This window comes from Ostrea edulis, chromosome 6 (assembly GCF_947568905.1).
Source record: "Ostrea edulis chromosome 6, xbOstEdul1.1, whole genome shotgun sequence".
In the NCBI taxonomy this organism is placed as follows: domain Eukaryota; kingdom Metazoa; phylum Mollusca; class Bivalvia; order Ostreida; family Ostreidae; genus Ostrea; species Ostrea edulis.
In genome coordinates, this window is record NC_079169.1 from 47,903,953 (window position 1) to 47,926,823 (window position 22,871).

The following is a 22,871-nucleotide window of genomic DNA, read 5'->3' on the forward strand; positions in this document are numbered from 1 at the left end:
TTTTTTTCCTTTGTATTGAATATTTTCCATTTGTATTCTATAATTTTTCATTTGTATTGTAAAAGTTTTCGTTTATATTGTATAATTTATATTGCATTGTATAGTTTTTCATTTGTATTGTATCAGAGGGACTGCTATTAATTTTGGTTTCTTACAAAGAATTTCATTGGTTTAAAGCATTGTTCGATTATCAAGTCACAGGCTATATCTTTTTCATAACTACTGTTTCCCTCGCTTACCAACCTATTGTTGAACTAGTCCTGCTCGTACATTGTAAATAGGGGACCAGTTTATCTCTTGGTTTCAGAAAGCATCCGGAATATCTAGCTCGTTTTCAACACGATAGAGGCTAAAACTCGACCAATGAAATTCTTCTTAATGAATAAAAAATAAACAACCCCTCGGATACATTTTACAATTCAAATGAAAAAAATAAAAATAAAACACAAATGGGAAATATAGAATTCAAATGGAAAATTATACAATACCAATAGAATATATACACAATATAAATGGAAAATATACAATAAAAAAATCAAAATTTATACAGATTAAATATTGTAACAGGCTCGTCTCTAATAATCCTCATCACGTACAATCACAACTTATTATTTTCTTCACATCAAACAATGCATATAGATATACAAAACTGTGTTGGTCCATCTTAAGACGATCATCATATAATCATAATCTTTCACAGGGTCGTGTGAGTGGTGGGAGACAGCTCAAGGTTTCAAAAGAATAAAAAAAAAAAAGCATTGTACAGTGAAGGGGAATAAAAGGGGGATAACTCTGGCAAAGAGAATCTACACATAGAGTAATTAATTGCTGTCCGGATTTAATTATTACATCAGGGACAACTCTATATAGAGGAGGCTCTGTCATAAGAAGAACACTTGTCATTTTCTTAATAATTCGCCGAGGGATACACACCCTAGAATTTGAAATTTGTACAGAATCTACATTGTATAAAGTGTCAATATAATTATAACTGCTGCAATTAAATGAAGTTTGCACATGGTCCCCCTACACAATCATGTATATTCTAGACTAAGTAGAACACCCACACAAAAATCTTAAAAGTGAACAATTATAAATATGGCTGCTTGGTTGCATCTCAAAAGTTCTAGCTTCTCCACTGAAGTGTATATGCCATCTAGTACATCAGAAATCTTTTTCCAAAAAAATTGTCATTCATCTCCTTTCATTTAGAACGTCCTTGTCATTTGTATGCTTATTCATGCTGCACAATCTCACCTCAGCTCTGTGTTTGCAGAGTAGGATCAATTTAAATCAACACTAATGTAGTGATGAAAAATGCCATTTATTGAAAATGATGAAAAATATATAAACCCTGCTAGGAGATAAGACTAACAGCTAATCACACAATGCAAAATGGTATTTCAATATGCTGATCCCCTAAAATTTCAGATGTACAATATACATGCATACAAATACAAACTACATAAAGTATACAGCAAAAAGATGGCACATCTAAAAATAAAAATTGCACATTTTAAAAATGTAAGTAAGGATGGAAAGATGGGATGGTGGTGGGTGTGCTGAAATTTTATGCTGCTTTACAACTGTTGCTAAAGTGAGAATAACCAAATATTCAATGGTCACTTACAGACCTGCATCATATCACGTGATCATGATGATCAATTTCTATTGGCTATTAGCATTAGGAGGGTTGAGATTAGATAATGGAAAAGTTTGGAATTACATAACCAGCCAAATAAAAACCACAGCTCCTAAGAATTGGGGAAAATTACATAAAATGCCACCTGACACCTGCATGGCCAGCTGAAGGATTACCAGGCAATTGTCTAACGCATTGACCAAACTGAAAGGTTACCAAAACAATTAAATAGGTATATTTACTTGCTTATATTTACCACCAAAAACCCTTATTGAAATTGGTAGATCTACTTACTGATATACAGTAATATACAATAAAACAGCATTCAAAACATAAAAGTAATTATTTACTTAATTGTTGTTTTATGCTTATTCATGCTGCACAATCTCACCGCAGCTGCAATTTAAAGGGTTACCTTCGACCTCGGGGTGTCAACCCCTTCTAACTCCTATCCACATGACGATGATGGACACAGTATAAATGTTTGGGACATTCTGTGTCATTGGTAACTGACGATGATGGACACAGTATAGATGCGTCATTGGTTACTGACGATGATGAGACAGTATAGATGTATCATTGGTTACTGACGATGATGACACAGTATAGATGTTCCGGACAGTGTGCGTCATTGGTTACTGACGATGATGGACATAATATAGATGTGTCATTGGTTTCTGACGATGATGACACAGTATAGATGCGTCATTGGTTACTGACGATGATGACACAGTATAGATGTGTCATTGGTTACTGACGATGATGACACAGTATAGATGTTCCGGACAGTGTGCGTCATTGGTTACTGACGATGATGGACACAATATAGATGTGTCATTGGTTTCTGACGGTGATGACACAATATAGATGAGTCATTGGTTACTGACGATGATGACACAGTATAGATGTTCTGGACAGTGTGCGTCATTGGTTACTGACGATGATAGACATAGTATAGATGTGTCATTAGTTACTGACGATGATGGACACAGTATAGATGTGTCATTGGTTACTGACCATAATGGACACAGTATAGATGTGTCATTGGTTACTGACAATGATGACACAGTATAGATGTGTCATTGGTTACTGACGATGGTGGACACAATATAGATGTGCCATTGGTTACTGACGATGATGACACAGTATAGATGTTCCGGACAGTGTGCGTCATTGGTTACTGACGATGATGGACATAGTATAGATGTGTGATTGGTTTCTGACGATGATGACACAGTATAAATGTGTCATTGGTTACTGACGGTGGTGACACAATATAGATGTGTCATTGGTTACTGACGATGATGGACACAGTATAGATATGTCATTGGTTACTGACGATGATGACACAGTATAGATGTGTCATTGGTACTGACGATGATGACACAGTATAGATGTGTCATTGGTTATTGACGATGATGACACAGTATAGATATGTCATTAGTTACTGACGATGATGGACACAGTATAGATGTGTCATTGGTTTCTGACGGTGATGACACAATATAGATGAGTCATTGGTTACTGACGATGATGGCACAGTATAGATGTTCTAGACAGTCTGTGTCATTGGTTACTGACGATAATGGACATAGTATAGATGTGTCATTGGTTACTGACGATGATGGACACAGTATAGATGTGTCATTGGTTACTGACGATGATGACACAATATAGATGTGTCATTGGTTACTGACGATGATGACACAATATAGATGTGTCATTGGTTACTGACGATGATGACACAATATAGATGTGTCGTTGGTTACTGACGATGATGAAACAGTATAGATGTGTCATTGGTTACTGACGATGATGAAACAGTATAGATGTGTCATTGGTTACTGACGATGATGAAACAGTATAGATGTGTCATTGGTTACTGACGATGATGGACACAGTATAGATGTGTCATTGGTTACTGCCAATGATGGCACAGTATAGATGTGCCATTGGTTACTGACGATGATGGCACAGTATTGATGTGTCATTAGTTACTGACGACGATGACACAGTATAGATGTGTTATTGGTTTCTGACGGTGATGACACAATATAGATGAGTCATTGGTTACTGACGATGATGGCACAGTATAGATGTTCTAGACAGTCTGTGTCATTGGTTACTGACGATGATTGGCATAGTATAGATGTGTGATTGGTTACTGACGATGATGGACACAGTATAGATGTGTGATTGGTTACTGACGATGATGACACAATATAAATGTACCATTGGTTACTGACGATGATGACACAATATAGATGTGTCGTTGGTTACTGACGATGATGACACAGTATAGATGTGTCATTGGTTACTGACGATGATGGACACAGTATAGATGTGTCATTGGTTACTGACGATGATGGACACAGTACAGATGTGTCATTGGTTACTGACGATGATGACACAGTATAGATGTGCCATTGGTTACTGACGATGATGACACAATGTAGATGTGCCATTGGTTACTGACGATGATGGCACAGTATAGATGTGCCATTGGTTACTGACGATGATGGACATAGTATAGATGTGTCATTGGTTACTAACGATAATGGACACAGTATAGATGTGCCATTGGTTACTGACGATAATGGACACAGTAGAGATGTGTCATTGGTTACTAACGATAATGGACACAGTATAGATGTGTCATTGGTTACTGACGATGATGGCACAGTATAGATGTGTCATTGGTTACTGACGATAATGGACACAGTATAGATGTGCCATTGGTTACTTACGATGATGGACACAGTATAGATGTGTCATTGGTTACTGCCAATGATGGCACAGTATAGATGTGTCATTGGTTACTGACGATGATGGACACAGTATAGATGTGTCATTGGTTAATGACGATGATGGACACAGTATAGATGTTCGGGACAGTCTGTGTCATTGGTTACTGACGATGATGGACACAATATACATGTGTCATTGGTTTCTGACGATGATGACACAGTATAGATGTGTCATTGGTTACTGACGATGATGACACAATATAGATGTGTCATTGATTACTGACGATGATGGACACAGTATAGATGTGTCATTGGTTACTGACGATGATGACACAGTATAGCTGCGTCATTGGTTACTGACGATGATGACACAATATAAATGTGTCATTGGTTACTGACGATGATGGACACAGTATAGATGTGTCATTGATTACTGACGATGATGGACACAGTATAGATGTTTGGGACAGCCTGTGTCATTGGTTACTAACGATGATGACACAATATAGATGCTCGGGACAGCCTGTGTCATCGGTTTCAACACAAACTAAGTAGAAAAAAGAAGTTGTGACTTTCCGATTTGTGCGTGCAAATTGGCAATCTGGATTGAAATCAACTTCATTGCATACACAAAGATTCGAACTAATCTCCGCAATTACGCTTATTGACTTTTAGGGGGGGGGGGGGTGTTGCAAAGTATTTTTCTTCAAGTATTACCATGTACTCAAATTTTGTATTTGATCAAAGTCATTTGAATATGGACTTCACGGTTCATTTACCACAATCATTTTTAGAAATGTTTATATCAGAGTTATATTCATGGTCAGAAAGTTAAGGAACAAAACGTTGAGAATAATGAAATATCTCGTTGCAAGAGCATTAACTCCTAAAATAAACTTCTAAAGAGCACCAGTTCTTAAAGGTGGTTGTCTTTTGTCGCAAAAAACGAAGAAAGATAAGGATTTCTCGTGTGCTGAAAAATGCATCATAAATATCGTACTGAGAATATTGTGATACCTATGACCATGAATAATTACTGATTACCGAAATAAAAATAGTTAAAACTAAGCACATGCATTCACTATCCTTACGCGAATGATTTCATCAACTTGCGTCCTATCATTTTTGATGACCGATATGACACTGTAGTCTAGTGGCGTCTCGACTCCTTTTTTGTGTGGTAAAACGTGCACGTCCTGTCCCAATGTACAGAGACTATCCACATCGGTTTTCTACACAGTATATTACATATATTTACACAGTTATGCAAGGGTAAGGTATTATCTCCATTCAATTCCTTAATTCAGGGGACATTTACAAAATGAATCCTAGATTATGAAAGCTGGATTTTAACAAAAAGTCAGAAAATTAAATTGGTCAAAACTATTTCCATTTTTGAATAAAAGTGTGGTTGTGTGTACTCATCTTCTTCATTTTCGTACAACTACCATAACTAAAATTTGAAAAATAGAAGATATTCAATGTTTTATTGGATATTATATGGTCGTTATATCGATCTAGTCGAGAATGCTGTCTGACGCGTTTCATACCGATTGTTAGAACGTTCTTGACACACTGATTTTGATTACGGATAACCCATTTTACCTGATCAAGATGTAGGGCTCACGGCGGGTATGATCGGTCGACAGGGGATGCTTACTCCTCCTAGGCACCTGATCCCACCTCTGGTGTGTCCAGGGGTCCGTGTTTGCCCAACTCTCTATTTTGTATTACTTATAGGAGTTATGAGATTGATCACTGTTCGTTATCTTCACCTTTCATATACAACAACAAAAACATTGAATTTTCTGTTTATTAAGCATTTTTAGCTGTCCCTGTACTGACGATCAAAACAATTGTGCAGAAAATATAATACCTTACAAATATTCAATATATATAAAAACCAATGCATTTGAACAATAAGACAGTTTTAATTCAATTTAATTTTAGGTATTCAAATAAAAATCATTAAATTTATCAAATTACAGATCCTGAAGCGTACTACCACACCATCGTTCCATTCACACCGTTATATATATCCTCTGTCGTGTCGTGGTGAACTGGTGCCGTACAACTTGAAATATTGTGTTGAAAGAGCGACAGTCTTCTTCCACCTTGAACAAGCGCCATGTTGGCTTGCAATGACGGACTGACACGCGAGTTCCGAATGATCATGTGGGAACGGTTTTAGAGAATGGAACACTTTAGTCGGGAAATTGGACGCTGAACGGAACGGTTCAAATGGTGAAATAGAACGCTTCAGGGTCTGTAAAATGAAGGTGATCTTATGTATCACAGCTTGTAGTTCTAGTGTGAAAATAGTATTTCACTGTTGAAAATGTAATAAATAAATTTATCAAAAAGTAATTTTGGTCTATAGTCATAAGTCCTGATGCTGAAGTTGTACGACCTTTAACCGTTTCCTGATATATTTTTTTAACCAATTGCGGTGTCGGATCATTTTGCACGGCTACAACAGAGCTAAATCCTGTTTTACATGCACAACTTCCTCACTTCCTTGTACGGAAGATGTAAAGGATATACTTAGTAACTACAATGTTTATTTTTGCTTTATATTGGGTACCACACTTTCATTCATGTGATCCCGTGCTATTTGCATCGTTACCACTTTATCTCAGAAATACAAAACACATAAAATGTAAACTCTGTGTTTATTTTCAACAAACACTTAACTGACCAGTAACAAATCTACAGTAGTGTGCAAAATAAGCACTAATATTACAATGTTTAAAGCATGTACACGACGAACACAGTAAAAAAAAAAAATCCTTAGAGAGACCTGTTTGGCCGATAAAAGGAAAATTAACTCGAACCAAATATATACAGATTATGAATGAAATCTAACCATTTCAATAAAAACAATAAATTCTAGTTAAAGAAACGAAATAAATATCTGACAATGATATATTGGACCCACATTATCTTGGACATTTTTTCATGACCAAAGTCACAAATACAGGTACCATTGTCTTTATATGGTATACAAAATGTTAACTTTACATACTCGTTTTCATCCAATCTACAGAAGGGGGTGGGGATGGGAGAGATTCATGTGGCATTTTCACAAAACTGTCAAAATACATACAACACCTGACCATGACTGTACATATTTTCATCTTTTAAGCTATAAATTGAGATATTTTCTACCTAGTTAAAATCCATACAGGGTTAATACATATATCTGGATGATGAACTAGTATTTTTCTCATCTGTTTTTCATAAAAATTGAAATAATTTTTCTTCAATTTTCATAGGGGGAAACATCTAGTTACCGCTAGGCCTGTCTACATATACACATTGCTCCACTAAAAATAAACGTGTATTTTCGTATTTTCTTCAAGATCTGTTAATCATATACATGTACTTACAGGTAGCTACAAAATTGTGGCTCTGGAGGGGTGTGGAGGGATGTGTTAAATACATCCATTTTCATCCCAGAGAATTACAGTTCTGCAGCTAACTCACAGGCACGTTATATTTTATTTTCTAGTAAAGCTAGATAAACATAGATAACACTAAAGAAATTGTGAAAAAAAAATAAAATATATAATAATTTTTACCATGAATATCCGCACTTACAAACATCCACTTCACACATCAATTAGTCAACAAGCCTATTTTATTTTCCTACATAAAGCTTATTTATCACTCATACTATTAGACACTCATAATCACAATCTCTTCATGGCACTATTGAAATCTTTGTTCAATGTCGAGAACATGTACATAGGTTTCACATCTTGAAGTATATTTCCTTCTACAAATCATTCCTACACCAAGAAGGAATTTGAAAGGAACACCAGATTTCTTAAATCTACTTGGAGAATGTCATAATTAACCCTGGAATTCACGTCCTTTTACAACATACATACAGATGTACAATGTCCATGTGTTTTGAAGGAACACAAACAGAACATGAACCACACAGAATCCAGTAAATGACTCATCAGTTATTGCTAGCTTTTACAGTTTGAGCGGTAAAGCTACATGCACATATCTAGCTAATCATCAACATTTAATGATAATATATTGACATGTTGAAGCAAAAGCTATTTCCATAATGGTAAATTGTCACATTATGTGTTGATCAATGACTGTGTTTATCCATTGCACCATTAATAATTGCCTCTCAATTCACAATAAGATGGATTAATTAAATGAAAATATTACAATGAGAAGTAAGTTAGAAAAAAAAGTCTGACCAATAAGACATGCTTGTACGACAGCTTCCGCCTCCAAAGTCAATAGCTGTTGAAGCACAAGTAAACATTTTGCCATATACATTTTGTACTTATAACTCTCTTAAATAAATTTTCATCAGAGAACCCAGGCTCTGGTTTCATAAACTGTTGTTCTATGCATCAAGATACAATCAAAATAAATCTACAGCACTATCACTTAAGTACACATAATTATCATCACTTAAAATGTAATTCACATTGTACAAACACTTTACACATTAGTACAGAGTGCTTGGGATACTAAATGTCTACAATAAATTTTCATAGTCAGTGAGTTCCTTCCACACTTGTCTAAATACCCATGCAAATGAAATATATCCATGGATTTCATGTACCAGTACATGAATTAGAGTACCACATGAGGTCATTTCTATAAATAAAACATATGAATATAGAATGTCATAAGATCTATGGAACCTCTATGGATAATGCCGGAATGGCTGGTCTATGCTGTTTGCAGAGGGAGTAATTTGAACCCATGGTAATTCTTCCCTTCTTTCATTTTTCTTTGATTTATTACTAGCTTTAGATCTGATGCTGCGAACACTTCGAACACTGCGCCTATCAGCGCCATAAATGTCAACTGTGGTGCTGTCTCTCATGCTGGTTTCATAACTCGGGGGTCGGTCCAGAGTGGGGAATTCACTGCCTGGGTTGTCATAAGACAAGGTCATATTGTCATTACTTTGATATCGACGTCTGGAGGGGGAAGAATTGGAATACATTTTAACAAACTCTAGCTCATCATTTGCTGAAGAAGCTGAAAAAATAAAGAATAATTCTTTATATACATGTATGATGACTGACAAACGCATCTATTTTAACAACATAAATAAAAGTGTTATTTTTATCATACATACAGATAAAAGCAATACAGCCATTACGATAAATTTGTTTATTATGAACAACAAATCAAGTTAGAGAAAACAAAAAAATTACAACGCTGTTATTAACAAAATGATTTTCAAAGGCAGAAAATTGTTATGGTACATGTGTACACTCGAATGCAATTGAATATTTTGTTGCCACACGAAACCTGCCTATTACATGCACTTGCTTTCCTCATGTGATACAATATTCTATCACAGACAATTACCAATATTCTGCTGTCTTCGTTTCACATTATAGTCAGATACTTGTTTTTAAAAGTATCAAAATGTCTCAACATGGTTAGTAAGAAATATAAAATGACTGATTATGTGCTTACATGCTTTGCATTTTCCGTATATATTAAAATAAAATTAAAATATACTTGAAGGTTATATCCATTCATGGTTTGGGGAAGTAGTACATAGGACTGCTATAAATATCCATTTTTTTGTACTTTATCAAATGTGGATCATGTCAAATGAAGATCATTAAAGAATACAAAATTAAGAGTAGGGCAAACACGGAACCCTGGACACCCTAGAGGTGGGACCAGGTGCCCAGGAGAAGCCATCATATCTTTAGAGGAGAGAACCATGATGAAACTTCACAATGAGGAAATCTTGTCATGAACCCAAAATTTGTTATGAAAAAATGTTTATCAATTTAGCAATGAATATCTATTTGACCAAAAAACAAATGAAATGGAAAAACAAAGTCTTTGTAAGCTAGACTCCTGCTATGCAATGTACATGCAGTTGGCTTAATGAGCCTAATTTAAGTTATAAATATTTTTAAAATGATTTTCCAACCATATTGTTCCTGGAGTTGAGCTCCAGACTTAAGAAAACAGCAGAGGTTAGACAGCTGCAGATTATACAGAGTACTAAATACGGAGTCCCCCCCCCTAATGCTAAATCCTTCCCCCGAGTGCTAAGCCTTCCCCCCTAGTGTTAAGTCTTCCACCCTAGTCTTCATCTCCTGCAAGCTGTCTTACAAACAGATGTGTCCTTCTGGGGATGTCAATAATGTTAAGTTCATTATACCATCATTGATATGCAGCTGAACTTTAAAATATATCTACCAAAAACAAGGACCTTGGTATATATAGTAGAACCCTGGTATTAAATACAACTGTGTAACGCAATCATTTCATCCATAAAAGAGGCTACCATGTGCCTCAGTCATTATGTGCTGCATTTTCTCCAAGCAGATGTACCATCCTATTCCTTAGAGATTTTCAAGTCTTTAAAAATTATTACAACATTTAAATATATATATATATATTTTTCTTTCTTTACCATGTACATGCAGTTGATGTCTTAATAATTCAATGTATAAATTTCATAGAACACTGACCTAAAATTATTGATAGACTTCATATCTGAAGTTGATATGTGAACAGATCAATTCATTGTAACCTGTACCGTATTAATGTTCAAACCTTGAAATTATGATACCTAGATGCAATGGATCATTATCCATCATTTATCAATTGATGTGCAATGAATGGAACATGAATTTGCACATCACTGACATACTAAATTCAATCATTTTGTCCACTGCTTTTATATTTAGAATAATATTCATGATTTTAAAGGCATGCAAACACTGTACAATCACTGTGACACAATATAAATACACTGTACACATAACCGCAGGAATAAAAGCAGAATAACAACATCTGACTCTTACAATGTGCTCGGATGTAACTAGGTATTTTGGCCAGACATGTAAAAGAAAAGAAATATAATGAGGCATTTCTATTAGGTGTTAAGTTTACCCCCCCCCCCCCCCCAGTCTTCATTTTATAAAGAAATTTATAAATCTAAGTGCAAGTTGTATACTTTAACAAATGTGTTGAACCCTGACGACAATAATATTTTATTAACTATTTTCTTTCAAAATTGACCTATTCTTTGGATATTTTATTTCTGTCCTAATTTTGCATTTGTCTATATCCCAACTCATTGATGGTCTCTTACAGTTTATCTTCACTTAAATGTACATGTATGTTTTCAACAAGAGGCCCACAGGCCTAATCAGTCACATGAGTATTTAGTTAAAAGTATTGCTAGTCCCAAGAGCTATGAAATTTAGAGAGAAAAATTCATTCTGAATATCTAAGCTAAATTTTAATATATATTCAGCAAAAGTATAAAACAAGAACTTAAATGCCTCCGAAAGTACCTATACTTATGAAATACTTCACATATTATATATGTAACATTAACATGCTATGAATAATTTTGACCCGTCCTACAGTCAAAACCTGGAATTGAGAAATTCTTTTCTGCTTTTCCTAAATTATACTATATCAACAAACTTTTTAAAAAAGTCTTTCAAATGATAAAGACAATAATCACAGTGACTATGATAATTTTGGTCCCACCCTGGATCTAAAAACTTTCCCTCCTGGGATCATGAAATGTACAATTTTGGTATAGAACTACCTTCTTCTAAATATCCATTTATAGTTTCAATTTAGTATCAATAGCATTAATAAAGATTTTATTTAAATGTTTTACACATATACACTTAATATATACCAAGTTTAGCATTGCCCTGGAGTCAGAACTACTACCAAAGAGTTCATGATGGAATTATAATTTTAGTAGAGGTCTTCCTGTTCTACATCACTATGCATTTAGTTTTTCCTTAAAAGATTTGTAGTTGTAAAGAGGAAGATTTTTAAAAATTGGTCAATGTTTAGTAGTTTTTGCCCTGCCCCTAAGGCCTCAAGAGTCCTGAAATTCACAATTCATGTAACCCTTGTCTCAAAGATGCTTCATATCAAATATTTGAAAAGAATTACGATGTTAGTTTTCAAGAAGAAGATAAAAATGTTCAATTGTCAACACATTTAATCACTGACCATTTCGGCCCAACCCAGATACCAATTCCCTACCCCGGGGATCATCAAATTTACAATTTTGGTAAAAGAACTACCTTCTCTTTCTAAACATACAATATTCATTGTCAGTGGCACTAAAGATGTTTTTTAAATGTTTTACACATAGTCATACATATGTAAACACTATATACAAAGCTTGGCTCCATTCTGGAGTCAGAACCCCTACCCCGGGGATCATGAAAGTTACAATTTTGGCAGAAGCCTTCTTGCTCTACATTACTATGTTTTTAGTTTTCTTACACATGCGCAGTTGTAGAGAAGAATATTTTTGAAAACTTGTCAATATTTGGCAGTTTTTGATCCGCCCCTAAGACCTCAGGGGTGCAGGAGTCCTGAAATTTACAATTAATGTCCCCCTTGTCCCAAAGATGCTTCATACCAAATTTTAAGGGAATTGGAATGGTAGTTATCAAGAAGAACTTAAAAATGTTCAATTGATAATGCATGATGTACGTCGATCAGTTGGAATATGTCACCTGAGTTTACTCATGAGCTGTAAAAATATCATGTCTGGGTAATATTCTTCATTAATGTTGCAGATGACTCTAACATGCGTTCATGACACCTAATGTTCCCAGAGAAGCCCCCTGCACCCTTGAGATGCCTTGATTGTAAATCCCATGTAAAATTCCTAATACATGATTTATGCCTTTACCTCTTGAGAAGCTCAAACTCTTGTAAATTAACTCTATGTTGGGAACCACAAAAATGTTTTAGCTAACTTTTAAATGTTTGAACTGTATTCATAGGGATATAAATTCAGAAACGGTAGTTAATCAACTAATCCAGAGGAGCGTTGTTACAACATACCAAAATCTTTCCATGTGAGAAAATGGATCAAACATTCTTACTCAGATGAATTTATTTACACTGAACAGATCATATGCACATATAGTAAATTCAAAGCATTACACTCATTTTCACTTCATAATGTATTGAAAGAAGAAATTAAAGACTCTTTCCTCCAAGGAACTTGGTCCACTGAAATGTGAATTTAGCTCTTTTCTACTAACCACATACCAAAATATTCTTTAACATTTCAAGTAATCTGGAAAACATCTATCAAAGAATGAATGAATGTCAGACAGATGGGAATGGACAACACTATGTGTCCCATTCATTTCATATTGAGGTGGGTAGGGTGGGGTAAAATTTGAAATTTAGTTGATGGCCAGAGATACATCTTATTGCAAGGCAGGTATTACAGTAGATTCTCCGAATACATAAATGAGGGGGATACACGTTAGGTAAATGTAGCAGCTGTTATTGGTTATTCACTAGTCTACACATGGGAAGACTCAAAGATTGATCTTGGAGTCAGAAATATATCACCTAAGTGATAAATAGGCTGTCAGATTAAAAGACTAGTTTGAACTGCACAGGTCATTACACACAAATTCTAACAATTCTACATTTAGAAAACAATTAATTTATTCCACTCTAATGTAATTTGTTAAAAGTGAATTCACAATGTGCAAAAGAGAGAAAGAGAGAGATTTGAGCTTTGGACCTCCAGTGTTCATGACAGAATGAATAATGTATTGCACATGTATAAATAAACTACAGAGTCTGAGAGCCATGTTAGCAAATAAAATGACACCCCATTTAGCTAGCAGTCATTATCTTACAAGATTTTCCACCTTTTTCTCTGGCAACATTTTGAGGTGCTGAAAGAATATAGCATGCAATATAAATTCATTATGTTGTACAGGATGGACATAGCTGTCATTTCCTGAAACCTGGGTGTAGAAAATAGTACGAAGTATATTAATGCCAGGTAAGTCTGAGTAATATACGAGTATATGGTACACGTCTTGTACTGTATTATAAGCATCTTTTACGACTGAAGTGTTCTGATTACATATGATATTACACAAAACAGGAACTTAATACTGAGTTATGACAGTGGTTATTGGGGGGGGGGGGAATCTTGTATGGATATCAGTTTATCATTTAATAATCTCTAATATATTTCAACTTACATGTAAGTTTGTAAAGAATTTTTTCCCTACCTGTACACAAAAACATCAATGAAGTTTAAATTATCTTTTTAAAATAAAAATTTCCAGCATAAGCAAGTCAATATCTTTAAGAGAGAAACTTTGCATGCAAACAAACAGAAATTGAAAATGCAACTTCACCTTTTCATGCAATTAAAAAAAAAAGAAGTCAAATAAAATAGCGATATTATTTTTGTATATATATTTTTGGAGCAAAGAGTTGTTAAAAACTTGAAATCATTAAAAATCATTTTAAGATTCCTTATACATTTCACTCACTATTGAACAGAATGAGTATCTTTTGTAATTTTTGCATAGTCCCATCGTAGATTGTATTGCATTATGCATTGAGTGTCAAAAAACCCACCAATTCAAAGCTAGTAACAATTCGAAAGTGAAAGGAAAATGTTCTTATTGGAGAACTTTGTTACTGCTTCTTACATGTACCCGGTATCTCCACACGACTAATAAAACTTTTACATTCAATCACTAATCTGCATAGAAATGTTCTACAGTGTAGATGTACTTCTTTATGATATTCAGCATAGGAACTTTTAAAGTATTAAATTTTTAACAATATTAACTTTCAAACTGAACTTGAACAAGAAAACAAAAAGTGTAACAGATTGAAAACATTTTTTGTCAACTGAGGAACACAATCAATTCAAATGTTTTACCTAAACAAACACAGGTTTTAGTGCTTGTTGATAGGAATACTGAGAATCAAATCCACCAATAAATTCCACTGTAAAAAAGTACCAAATCTTACAGCCGCACTACCCGTAAAAACAATAGTACATATCTATAAAATAGTACCAAATCTTACAGCCGCACTACCCATAAAAACAATAGTACATATCTATAGAATAGTACCAAATCTTACAGCCGCACTACCCGTAAAAACAATAGTACATATCTATAGAATAGTACCAAATCTTACAGCTGCACTACCCGTAAAAACAATAGTAAATATCTATAGAATAGTACCAAATCTTACAGCCGCACTACCCGTAAAAACAATAGTAAATATCTATAGAATAGTACCAAATCTTACAGCTGCACTACCCGTAAAAACAATAGTACATATCTATAGAATAGTACCAAATCTTACAGCCGCACTACCCGTAAAAACATAGTACATATCTATAGAATAGTACCAAATCTTACAGCCGCACTACCCGTAAAAACAATAGTAAATATCTATAGAATAGTACCAAATCTTACAGCCGCACTACCCGTAAAAACATAGTACATATCAATAGAATAATAGTATTTTTCAATAAAACATGCAAAAATAACACAATGGTCACCTAACTAATTTCATTATGATGTTCTAGATCATGAAGCTCATGCTTGTCAGGTTAAAATACCTGCATCCTCTTGAAGTTGGTAACAACACTAAACAGATATAGATTTAAAGACTGCACACAAAGGAAAAAAAAACCTAAGCACATCATCATAGGTTTATTTGTTCTATCCCTTGGTCTCCCTAATACTCTAATAAAACAAAGATTTAGATATATCTAATTAACAAGCATTATCCAACACATGAAACAAAGGTCCATGAAATATCAGTCAAAACAGAAAGATAGCAATTAGTCTAAAGTTAGGGGCCCTGGACATATCTGAACCACCATATATCGGGGTGTTCACCTTTCTTTTGCATGCTTCCAAAACATTGATACAGAAGTTACTGTCCCATACCAATAAGAACAATTGAACTTTGAAATTGAATAAAAATGGAAGAGATAAAAAAGCTAAAATTTTAGATGAAAAATATTTAGGGATTCAGCATATAATGATAGGTAAACAGCAAATTTAATAGCATTCAATATTTTCTTCCTTAGTGCATACTAAATATGAGACCGAAATAAAAAAGTTTCAAAAATATAATTCAGATTTTATCAAAAAATAAAATGATAATAATAAATCAACAAGACAGTAAAACAATACATGGGGTGTATGTACCACTTTTGTTTTTTCATATAATTTAGATATTAATCCTGGTGGCCTTGGGTCCACTGAAAAACAAGAGATTTAGAATGAACACGTCTACATATACATAACAGCAGTGTTGCTGTATTAACAGATAACAGGAAACAAACACTTTTATAAACATGCTCCCATAAAAACACAATTTGTGAAAACACATGTAACCATTATACCCATGCTATTAATATGTTTCATCCATTCCCCCTCCTCTTTCAATGTTACATGAACTATTCAGTTTGCACTTCATGATTTACAATAAAAATTGAAAAATATAAAAAAACACCAAATAAATACTGATCAAAATCAAAATGAATATCTTCTTCTTTTCAGTTGTTAAGTTCAATATGATTTAAACAAAGAAAATATCTCCGAGTTTCACCTATCTTCATTTAAAAAGCTCTGCAAAACAAGCATAAGCACTACCCTCCAAATGTCAAACACGACAACAGTTAAAAGTCCACAAGATAGAAAAGATACCTCAGTCACAACACAAAGAGGGGTAGAGGACCAAGCAACTGCTGGATAGCAATGCAGAGATCTACAACAAACACCCTGACACACCTTAGTGACACACCCTACACTCCATCCTCAGACGGCTCTATCAACAACTGGGAGGCCTGCGACATTCGGGGCGTTGCTTGTGTGTTATGAGACCAATCCAAACCATCAGAATAGGAGACATATGTGGGCAAACACCAGCTATCCCTTACATACAGAGAGGGATAAGACTGAGCCGAGTAGCTACGACCAATTGTACCCGGTCGAGTGTATGTGCTAGAGTATGCCAGGTACTTACAACTCTCTTCTTCTTCATTAAATGCAGATATGTTGACACATGAAGATGTAAATCCGATTAACTGTGAAAATAAGGATCACTATTCAAATCAAACTGCAGAAATTCAATATTCATTGCAAAAAATGATTTTTTTTATTCTACAAAAGGACTATTCAAATAATCTACCAGTATTTGCCATGATGATTGACAGGCATACCAAATTATATATAAATATACATTCATGCCAATTGCATTCTATTTCAATAAATGATTATTACAGATATTAACTCTTTTAATATTTATGCTTTATATATGTACAATTTAATAAATTCACCTCATTTGTCATATATACTTTATATACTCAACCAGATCATCGACACAATGATGTATTTGTCTATCAATACTAAAATATTCTGTATTTGACACTAAATGTGAACGCCAATGTAAATATTCTGTATTTGACACTAAATTTGAACCCCAATGTAAATATTCTGTATTTGACACTAAATTTGAACCCCAATGTAAATATTCTGTATTTGACACTAAATTTGAATCCCAATGTATTTGACACTAAATTTGAACCCCAATGTAAATGGCCACACTTACGGCTAACAAACATTGAACTCCAGCATGGATGACCTCGACGTAATAGTAATCCAGAAGGCAGCCTTCCACTACCTCCTCTGGGGGAATCAGACGACTTGTCCGCACGGGATTATCGTTCATCCACGTGTTGTTTGTAATTTTACATCCTATTCCGTGTTCTAGCCACCAACTCTTGTTCTTCGTACCAATGGTTAATATGAACAAATCTCTGTTCTGTAAAAAGAAGCAAGATACTCTCTACATCATTCACCTAATTTGAATATCTTCAACCAAACAAAAACCATAGCAACCACTAAAAACACCCAAATGTAACAAAATTGATACAGGACCATTATAGGTACATTTGTAACAGGTTTGGTAACTAGGGATACAGCCATATCAGAGAAGTCAATTTTAATCAAAAACTCTGGTGTCGGGTGACCATATTAAAATTCAAATCATGAATTTAATGACAAGAAAAGTAACTTTACAATTTTAAAGTATTGCCCTGTATTTCAGAATTAAAATTTGTAATTTTTTTTCCCCACTTTTGGAGCAATCTTAATATTTCCGTGGCTTTTGATTGGCTGAGACAAATTGACTTCCCTAGAACAGCAACATCCCCATTCACCACACTTGGTTCAAATTTTCCTAAGTAGTCTTGCAAAAGTTTTATTGTACAGTACAATGTCATAGAGGTTAGTTGCTGGGCATTTCTTAGCCTCAAAATTGGGAAAAATTCATAGCATACGGCTTTGGAAATGGTACTGTTTATCAGTATATGTACTAGATATATAAGCGGGGGAAATGTTGGAGCCTGGAAGTGCAAAAAGTAACATTTCTTCTTTGATACTGTAGTGCAGTATATAAGTATGTTGTAAAGGGTATATTTTTAAGAACATGCTGAGTACTTTGTTGGTATGTGTGAGCATTGTACATGCATACTTACTCTGTTAAGTACACCAACTTCTAAATACAGACAAATGACAAATATATTCCATCCCAGCCACATCAACGACCATGTTGAGTACTAAAGAAAAAGAAGGTATAAATATGCAATGACATATTTATGTACATATATGCCTACACAATCCTGGTAAATGTTCATAAAGATATCAAAATTCTTTTTATATATTACTTGTTTAATCTCAAACTTTTCACCGATTAACTTACCACTGCAACATACTGTGCTTTCATTTGATATGTTCCAAAACATCCCAAAATGCAACAGATGATTTGAACTGTGTTGGCAATAATGGGTGCCCACATGTATCCCAGAAAATCAAACACTTGTCGTTCCAGTGTACTGAGCTGAAATATCATAAGATATTCACATATCCAGACAATATTTAAGAAATCATTAATCATATTAATTATGGAATATTTTAAAACTGTAAATACTTCATAAATAACAGGACTGTTTTACTATGGCACTGAATGCTCATGGAGCACATTTTTCTTTTGGTGATTTGTGGTGTGATTTTGTGAATTTTCAGGTTTCTTTGTGAACATGTGACAGTAAACCAGCTAGAATTGCCAGTGGCCAGATAACTCAATTCCTAAACCATTTGACCAGAGATCAGGGAGCCCTAGATCAAATATAAGCCTATGTGATCTGTTCATTTTCTTCTTTCCTGTTACAATATGCAATATTATACTGGTATACATTATCAAAGAAAAGTATGATGCAATGAAAAACTTCAATCTGATTAAAATCAGATCCTATGATCCGCTCACTTAGATCGCGATCTAAGTGAGCGGATCATAGGATCTGATTTTAATCAGATTGTGACAAACTTGTGCTATTATTCACATTGAAAGGTCCTAGTTCTAATAGAAAACTGAGTAGGTTTTACCCCCCAATTCAAATGAAAAATTTCCAACTGACAATTTGCTGTTAAACCCTATGGACTTCTTCATGCATGGACATATCTAAGACTTCTCACTACATTAAAATTCTCGAACCACAGGTATGTTTCAAAAAGATACCTGGACATAGATTTGTAAAAGATGATACTGTATTTCATAGTGATGTTCCTTCCTATCATCCATTATAATCAAAAATCAGTCAATGTGTTGGCACATTCTAAGTGCCGGATTAATGGCGATTATGAAAATATTATTTCAATCAATTGGTTTCTTGATAACTGTAGTTTTTGAAGAATATTCCAGCTGTGACCTTATCCAATAACCTTTAAAAGGTTTGTTTATAGTAATGGCAACACACGTGTATGGAAGTGAAAGACATATAGGTGTACTGTATATTCATACCTTGGGAATAAATCATATTCTCATTGTCAGATAAATGTACTTTGGATTCAGACTTATAAAGGAAGCACCACCCAGATACAAGCAAAGCCATGTGGGATAGATAAAACCACTTTCAGAGGCCAGTGTTACTCTGCATACATGTGCATATCATATTTTCAATTGGTGACAATAGCTAGATTTGTTTTTATACATTTTTAAAATTTGATTTTAAAAAGTTAATTTCTTTCCTTATTTTTCTTTGCAGAATTTAATTATGTGGATCATCATATTAAGTTAATGACATTCAACTTTGATATACAGGGATATAACTATTAAAAGCAAATGATATCCGTTGTTGCACATAGACCTGGCAATCTAAAAATTGTATTCGCTTTTATAACCATTAACAATTATATGTAATTAAATGGATATTAAGATAGTAAAAGAAGAACAAATACACCCATAAAATATTTCTTTACACTTTTTTAGTGATAAAAAAAACAAATGCAAACATAGAAAATATTCATTTACACTTTTTCAGTAGTTAATTAACTTTATTAAAGAATTTCTTGATGTCTGATATAATCAATAATTAATTAGTAACAGTAAACCAATCATCAATTATGAAATTCTCCCTGATTCCCATCACTTGTATTTCACAAATGATTTATAAGGTAATCCCATTTTGTTACTTTTCATTGTAAAATTCACTGACAGGATATACATGTAACAGGTACCCTGTACCAAAAAGTGTTAATATTGATTCATTATATCGCATGATGTAACAACAAAAACCAAACAAACGAATAAAAAACCCACAAATATTAGCAAATAAAATACATCCTAATGTAATATTTAAGCATGTGGCACATGATTGTGTACTAACACAGGGATTTATTTAGGTACCTTTCCCCCTTGGCAACAAATGGATATTTTCCCTTCCACAGATAAAAAAAAATCCCCTTCATTTGTAGAAACTTCAAGAATTTTCAACAAAATTCATTTTTTTCTTTTTTGATATTCTAAGTCATTGTCAGACTTACAATATAGATAAAATGAGTAATCAATCACTTTATATGGCTGTTATAATCTGTGGTTATTATATTCCATGGATGTCCCCCATCCCCTGGAAGCTCATGACTACATTCTCAAAAATTCCCCTTAAATATAAAATGGGTAGTAACAACTAAATGCTGGATAAAACCCTGTAACAGAAATATCAATATATAATGTACACCAACACTGGGCTACACCAGAGATAGTTTGCATTTCAGACAAGAGTCGACAAGACAAATACAATATTCATATTTCGTTAAAAATTGCCCTTCCCTTTCTTTTAGTATACAATTTGAGATGATAACGTAAACTAACAACTGGTCCGTGCAACAGAACATGTCAGGAATGTCTGACATTAATGACAGATTTACTTACCAACTGTAAGCAGATCACAACCATGAGCGTTGTGTACAACGCCTTATTGATAAGTTTTCCTTTACAGGCCATGTTGAACATCATGACAGTTTCTTTAAGTCATTAAATACAAGATCTATCCTACAAAACGCATTCTGTTTTCCCTACGACAATAATAGAATCAAATCATTTTCTATGTGATTAATCCTGGAAGTGATTTGGCGGAAATGAATCCGTGAGGAAAATTAGTTCGAGTAATCAAGCGATATTATAACATTTTACTACTGACGGATCATCAATAAAATTATTGTTGACTATTTAGAATTTTATAAAAATTTATAATTACATCGTTTTTATTGTATACGTTCAAATGTTTACAAGTACGGTACTATGCGCGTATTAATGTGTATATAAGGCGTAACTATTTTGATGTCAACAAACATGACGAAATGATATTCCAAATAAAATGTTCATGAAAAATTATTCATATATTTACTCCAAATGTATGTTTAAAAATTATCAATATTTTAATTTTCAAACATTTTGTAAACTTTGTGCTAAAAGAGCCTTCGGTCCAAAGTCCAAGAGGACTACTTTTTTTTCGTTCAAAACAACATGTAGAGTTTGGCGGATCTACAATCTGTTTCTCAAGTGTACTGGGTATTCGGACTGTTCCATGCATCCTATTGCTCCATATTTTTGCAAATTTACTCAACCTACAAAATTTAGACCTACTCTAATACCCTTTTCCCGCCAATAAGCAGGATATGTACTTGGCACCCCTCCACCCTCCACACACACACACAAAGTTAAAGATGATCCAATTTTTATAGAAATGCTTAAAAAAATACCCTTTGGACTCCTACCAGGGCTTTGTACTTGACTCAAAGATCAACGGAGATGATACTTATTGACACAAACGTCACAGAATAGGTGAATCGAGTGCGATAACGTGATTTCTAAATTTCAGTAACTACATGTAGTAACCTTGTGCTTTGATTTTTAAATATTTTTTAATGAAGACAGTTTGTGTTACTAAGTTGATATTCATGGGGGGGGGGGGGGGGGGGGGGGGGGGGGGGGGGCAAAAACTAGTAACCAGCTTATAGTAAAATAGTAATCATGCAGCTACTACATGTAGAACCAGGAAAAGTTAGATAAGATATATGTATGCAGTAGCCAGTTACTAGGAGCCAGCTATTAAAAACAAGTAGCCAGTTAAGTATCACAAGAAATACAGGTTATAATTACTGATAGGCAGCTACTAGATCAAGGTTAATTATTGAGTTTGAATATGATTATCTATCAGGTTTATTTCTAGTTAAAGATGGTGAGAAGTCGTACGAAATTCCAAACTTTCTCCGATTACTTAACTTTGCAATGCAGATTATTCGTAAAATAAGATATCTCTTTAGATAAGAGAGATA

The 22,871-nt window shown here is 34.0% G+C and overlaps 1 protein-coding gene across 3 annotated transcripts; it reads right to left on the reverse strand.

The window, feature by feature from the left end:
• Positions 1-7,044: 7,044 nt before the first annotated feature.
• LOC125646695 (sodium/potassium-transporting ATPase subunit beta-1-interacting protein 3-like) lies at positions 7,045-21,673 on the reverse strand. 3 transcript variants are annotated; one of them, XM_056139808.1, is made up of 7 exons: positions 21,466-21,673; positions 18,958-19,095; positions 18,734-18,814; positions 17,806-18,018; positions 17,221-17,281; positions 14,073-14,099; positions 7,045-9,411 (listed from the first exon to the last, which is right to left on the reverse strand). In XM_056139808.1, the coding sequence occupies exons 1-7, from the start codon at positions 21,547-21,549 to the stop codon at positions 9,071-9,073; spliced, it is 945 nt and encodes a 314-aa protein (XP_055995783.1). In that variant the 5' UTR covers positions 21,550-21,673; the 3' UTR covers positions 7,045-9,070. The 3 variants fall into 3 exon arrangements, with proteins under 3 accessions (XP_055995783.1, XP_048729160.1, XP_048729161.1); XM_048873203.2 differs by having other exon boundaries at positions 14,061-14,099; XM_048873204.2 differs by lacking the exon at positions 14,073-14,099.
• Between the last annotated feature and the right edge of the window lie 1,198 nt (positions 21,674-22,871).